Raw genomic sequence first — 6,553 nt, forward strand, 5'->3', positions numbered from 1 at the left:
GTGGGGGTTCTCTGAGGTGGGGTCGTGATCATACCTCCACCATGCCGCGGTCGGCCAGGCGCAGCTTGCCCACCAGAGCGGCCCCGCTTCCGGCCTCCTGGGCGCCCAGCGGCAGGGCCTCGGCCATCTTCCCGCCTGAGGCGAGGGTGGTGGAGGGGGGGGTGTAACGCCGGCCGGAGGCTGGGTCTGGGAGAGAGCAGAGGAGGGGGGTGAGTTTCTTTTTGTTTGTGGGTGTTTGATGGTAAAATCAACAAATATGAACAAACGAAACAATTAATAAGCAGTAAATTAATCAATAAATATTATGATAATACATTTTTTTTTTAAGCTGAATTTATATCAAATATGAAACTGATAAAAAACCTTTAATTGGTTAAAAAAAAATGAATGGACTTTGGTTGATGTGTTGCCTCCTTTTAAATCAGCTAGTTTAAATTCTGAATACTGAAAGCTTGCATTGATTTTACATCAATTATTATTCCAGTTTAAAAACAGAGTATAACAGAAGGACACACACACACACACACACACCTATATACACAGTGCATGATGACACACACTGCAGTCACACTGACTTGAATACCAGAGAATGTGCTCATGAAACTAAAGACAGCAGCTCCTGTTTTTATAAAATGAAAAACAGTAACAGCCAAACAACAATTACAATTAATAATAATTAATAATAATCAATAACCTCATCCAGTCAGAGGAGTGAATCAGGAAACTGTGCGGTTACAGTTGTGTGTTGTGGTTTTAACACAGACACACAAACAGTGTAACGTCACTGATCCGCTGATTTTTAGATTTAGAAAACGACAAACTTCTAATGAGAATTCTTCACATTAAACTGAGACATGTTTATTATATTGTGTTATTAAATATATTTAAATCGAACACAGGATCTGACTGACGGATCTTAGATCTGTATATATTTATCTCTCGCGGTGTAAAAACAGATTCAGGTCTGATGGAAACATAAAGCCGAGCACAGACACAAGACCTGGACCAGGAGCCGCTGAATGATGCGAGTGTAAATCTCATCCCTCTGTATAATCTACACAGTTACATCGGCCCGTTGTTGGCCCCCGCACCGAAGACAGTTTCATTCAGAGACTCTAAAAATCTCTATAAATCTGTCAAATCTAGTTCAACATCAAGCGTCAGAACCAGAAACTCAACATTTTAATAATAACAAGAAGAATATTATTCATAAAATTTATATTTGAAATAAGAAATAAGTCGCCTGGTGTTTTATTTTAAGACATACATAATAAGTGCTTCAGATAAACTGCTGTATATCAACATGTCATATATTTAAATGACTAGTATTTTTATAAATGTCAATCAAATAGTGACTCCAGGTGTGAATATAATAACAAACAGGAAACTGACATAAATAATAATAAATGTTGTTGATGTGTCGCCTCCTTTTTAGGCATTTAGCTTAAAGAAAAAGGACAAAATAAATGAAACATAAATAATAAACAGACTTTTAAATCATAGTGGTTCAGATAAACTATATGGACATGTTTGTTTATTCAAATAATATCACTAAGTGACTTAAGGTCATTTGGTGAATCTGAATTTGAAAGAGAAAAAGGACAAAAATAGAAAATAATAAACAGATGAGTTAAATGTTGTTTTGTAATCAGGAAGTGACTCCACATGAAAACACACACTGAGTCAGCTCCTGGATTTATCCTGCACTCACGTTATAATCAGTTATTATTTAAGTGTGTGAACTTGATTTTAAACTTCTTGATTGTAATATTTAAACAAACAGGAGAGTGTTTTATATGAAAGAGTGTGTGATTAAAACCTGCAGCAGAACCTCTCACTCTCTGGAGCCTGAGATCTGAACCTCAGCTCCGGGTCCTGTGCGTCTTTACGCACAGGAGGAGGATTCGGACCGATTTTGGTAGTTCCCGTCTTTTCTCTCTACGTATTCAAATGTGAAAACCTCCTGATGGATTAAAGCTTGTCACAAAGCAGCAGCAGAAACACGAAGAAGAAACCGTTTTGTACCGTATTTCGCGTCCCACAGAAAAACCATTTGTGCGTCACGGCGCGTCTTTGCTGTGAAAACCTCCCGCTCTTTTCCTCGCCTGGTCTCAGATTCTCTTCTGTGTGAAGTCTCACTGTTTGCTTGTATCTGTCCACAAAATAGCGGCTCGTTATCCCGCGTTGTCCCCGTCCCACACGCGCCGGGTCTCGGTCTCCGTGCGTAAAAAAGCCCCCGGTGGTTCTCCAGACCAGGTGGAATCGAAAGTCTTTAAAGATCCTCCTGTGTCTCAGCTGAGGTGAAGTCTCCACATGGCGCGTGAGGAGTGAAAGAACCAGGAAAATAAATTCACTTTAAATCTCTCTCTTTCTCTCTTACTCTCTCTTTATGTCTCTCTCCCTTCCCCTCCAGAGGAGCAGTGCAGCGCGGCTCGCAGCACCAACCTTTTACCGGCAGAGCGGCGGATTTGCATCTCATCAATGGGGAGGCGCGCCGCTGTCTGTTACTGCGAAGTCACTGCGGCCAATCAGCGTCGCGTCCGTCCGACGGGAGGCGGGGTTTAGGGGGAGAAAGAGAAGAGGTGGAGGGAGGGAGGGAGGAGAAGGAGGGGGGCACTTCCTCCTGCGCTGCAGAAGCTGCTACATCTCCATGAATTCAAACCATGTGGTTAAAGTGACTTTATACGAAAAATTGAGGATTTTAACACAGAAACAACTGTATTAAAATATATATATTATTATAACTTTATAAATGTCTCCAAAACTTCCCATCATCCTGTTTCCCTTTGCTTCTTCTCTTGCTCTAAATGTGCACAGTTTAATCTGCAGCTGTCCATTAACTCCACCAGTTCATAGAGGTGAAACCAGTCCAGACTTCCAGTCCCGCGTGCAGACGAGAGGGGGCAGTAGATGATCTCAGTCCTGATTCTGAACTGCAACAGTAAACTGAATGACATGACTGAACATTTAAATACGATCTGAGATCAGTTTGATCCGGATCAATGATCCAGACTTCAACTATGAATCTTAATCTATCAGTCATTATTATTTCAGATTATTCAAATCATTTATTTTAGATTTTTAATTGTTTCTCAGATTAAAATAATTCATCTGTATATTTTTAATTATCGTATTTTTGCTTGAATTCTAATTTCTAATGTTTGTGTTTCGCAGCTTCAACATAATGATCATAGAAAAGAGGCTGATTTAGTTAAATAATATGAAACATGATAAAATGTATGGAGGATAAATCTTGACAAAATTCATGTCACAAAGCATCAGACGATTATTCATTTACTAAAACATTTGTTTCCAGTTAATTAATTTAATCTTCAATGACACTTTGAGTCCATAAAGAGTAAAAATGAGTAAAAATTGCTCCAAATAGTTAAAATTAATTGTATATAATTATTGTATAATTATTGTATTTTATCTTATTTTATTGATTTCATTTCATTTTATTCTATTATATTTCATATTTTTTTAAATTTCATTTTATTGTATTTAATTTTAGTTAATTTATTTTATTTTACTTCATCTCTGTTGAAAAATATGCAGCTTCTCTCTGTTGTGATGTATTTTTTGTTTTATTTTTGTGTAACCTCTGTTTCCCAGAATGCATCTGATAAAACTCAGCTTCTAAATAAAAAACTTATAATAAGTCATAGCGATGAAATTTAAAGTCCATGTAGGTTTTGTGTTTATATGGTTTGTGCTCCTGTACAGTTTTTTAGTGGCTCTTTCTTGGGCCACATGACCAACAGAACATCACCTGATTGGACGGATTTGTTCACTCAGATTTTGAGTTTTTTTTTTTTTTTTTTTCACAAATTAATTTTACGTTTTTAGATCTGAAATTGACAAACTGATGATTAACAAAACAATCTCAACTTAATCTCCACTTTTACTGGAGCTTTCAACCACATCTCATTCTCTTCATCAGGTCTGGACACCAGAATCTTTTTTCTGAATTTCTTTTTAAACAGGAATTCAGATGATTTTCAAAATAAAATCTGTCAGTGCTTTAAAAGTCTTTCTTTATGGCCTCTGTACACCTGCTCAGTCATGACTCTGGTGACGATAAAGGTCGATTTTGGTTCCCTGTTTCTCCTCAGACTCCGCCTCCTCCACAGGTCAAAGGTCAGCTGTGAACTTGGCCGTGTGAGCTCCTCTCTGCTCTGGAGTCAGTCGGTTTGATTTAAGTTGCATCATCGCGCTGTCGGAGGAGTTTTAGGGAGATGCCACTCTGCCTCGGCGTCCTCCCCTCGTGTAGCCACGGGGGGCTGATAAAAAATGTAAAACGCCTTCGCTCTCGGACGGACACGGCGCCACTCGCCCTCAGAAATATCTATTTTTCACTTCCTCCTGATCTGAGCCGCCATCACCTGAGCGGACGCCTCGCTGGTCTCTGTCACTGACGGTTATATCACATGACGTCCTCGCTGCTAATGATCACGTGACCCTGTTCGAGTTGCACTTCCTGTCATTAGACCTGACACTGAACATTTATCCTGAATTTAACCACCATCAATAATTCACTCGCAACACCAGGCTGCGAGGAGTTTAGGCCTTATAAAACACCATAGAGACTCAGTCAAAAAATCATAATATTACATTTAAAATCATTAATAATAATATAATTAATACAATTTAAATATAAACGAACTGGATGTCGAGTCTGTGACCAGAGAAGAAGAAGACGGAGGAGTTGGATTTCTCTCTGCGAGCGTTTCCCACTGTAACACGAGCTGCTCTGTGTCCTCTGATCCATAATCAATACCCAGCCACAATCAGCTATCAAAGCTATTGATACCGGCTTTACTGCATGTTATCAGCAGCAGCGGAAAAGACTGGCTCTGTCACATAATTATACAACATGTTATAATATAAAATATAACAGTTAATGACATAATTAAACTAATATACTCTCCCCTGTAGAACACTTATTATTATATTTAAATATATAATTGTATATATTATATTATACTATAATTATTTGATATTTGACTTTTTGCTTTTGAGAATATTAATAATATTAATAATAACAACAATAACAATAATAATAATAATATTTATAGACTTTCTTATCTTATCTAATATAGGAATAGTTGTTTGTTTCTAATTGTTGTAATTATTATAATTAGCATTTACCTCCACTGATGAAATGTTTCCTCACATTAACAGAAACAGTTAATGCGTCAATGTTAAAGCTATTTGATTAACAGACAGACTAACTGTAAATAATCAAATAATAACAAAAAAATCATCTGTTCATATTTGATTAATTAGTAAAATGTAAGCTTAAGCTTATAATATTATCACCAATCAGAAGCTTCAATGTTTGATTTCCTTCAAATGTCCTCCAGACTGTGAGGATCAGGGTTTTTCTCAGGTTTGAATAGTAAAAAAAAAAGACATATACCATCAATAACTATATCAGAATCTATAAAACTCAAACATCCCAAATTCTAAATTATATAATAAATACATGAAATTAATAGGATGGTCTAAATGTCCTATACAGTGCTTATTTTTTAAGTAATTTTTTGGGGTGTTTTTATGCTTTTATTTGAGCGGGTAGGTGGAAACACACAGGAAATACAGGCGAGAGAGAGAGAGAGAGTGGGGCGAGTCGAACCGGGGGCCTATAGAACAATCATATATGGTCCACACCCCATAATAACTACCTCTGATCATTCATTATCACCTTCAAGGATCCAGAACCTTCTCTAGAAACCGAATGGAATCAGAACTACCTACAACAGCTAGACCTGAAGGACTCGCAGAACCAGACTTCTAAATGTGAGTTTTTAGCCGTGAGACGACACGTTAGGATGATGATGCAGAGGCGACCGAACACAGGGACGAGTCAACGAGTGAACTCGTCAACGAAGGAGTGAATTCTGATGAAAAGTCTCCGACAAAGTAAAAATTCTGTCGAAGCTCAAAGCGAGAAAAACGCATGACGAAACGGTGATGATGATGATGATGGTGATGGTGATGGTGAAGGTGTGACAAAGAGCGAGCTTTACCGAAGAGTCCGCCGCTTTCCGTCCGGCCTTTCCTCATCAGGTACATGGCCCAGGACAGGGGGCCGGGGCCGGAGAACGCCCCGGGGTTCATGCTTCAGTCCTGGGTGCAGAGGCAGTGACAGCTAGAGCCAAAAAACCTCCAAACAGCCAGACAGGAGAAGAGATGCATCAAGGGAAAAAAAAAAAAAAAAAAAGGGAAAACAGAAACAGGAAACAAGAAAAAAAAAGGAAAATAAATAAACTTTTTATCCAGAATCTGGAGTTAACAGAAGAAGATGCGCCAGCTTGTCCTCACCTCCACGATCTGCTTTTATATCCCCCGATTTCACCCCCCCCCTTCATCTCCCCCCTTCATCTCCCCCCATATATTAGTAAAAAACAGGAAAAAAGTGAGGGAGGGGAGGAGGAGGAGGATCCAGTCAAGCTTGATTCATTCCCTCCCTCTCTAAAGCGTAGCCATGGGGGACACGACTCCACTTTGCCCTCAGGCTCTTTAAAGCTGCTAATTTCATTTAGCAACT

At 38.7% G+C, this 6,553-nt stretch overlaps 1 protein-coding gene across 4 annotated transcripts in view; it reads right to left on the reverse strand.

Moving 5' to 3' along the window:
• runx1 (RUNX family transcription factor 1) overlaps window positions 1-6,553 on the reverse strand; it is a 45,009-nt gene that overhangs the window by 17,351 nt on the left and 21,105 nt on the right. For 2 of the 4 annotated variants that reach the window (XM_087179524.1, XM_023426912.2), the window contains one exon: window positions 35-186. In XM_087179524.1, coding sequence (XP_087035650.1) covers window positions 35-127 — 93 coding nt within the window. In that variant the 5' untranslated portion in view covers window positions 128-186. Of the gene's footprint in view, window positions 1-34; window positions 187-2,025; window positions 2,446-6,032; window positions 6,169-6,553 lie in introns of those variants that run through there. The other 2 variants (XM_023426913.2, XM_023426914.2) reach the window with 2 other exon arrangements.

Source organism: Seriola lalandi, unplaced genomic scaffold (genome assembly GCF_002814215.2).
Source record: "Seriola lalandi dorsalis isolate HSWRI2012SDOR001 ecotype SW California unplaced genomic scaffold, Sedor1 jcf7180002054850, whole genome shotgun sequence".
NCBI lineage: Eukaryota > Metazoa > Chordata > Actinopteri > Carangiformes > Carangidae > Seriola > Seriola lalandi.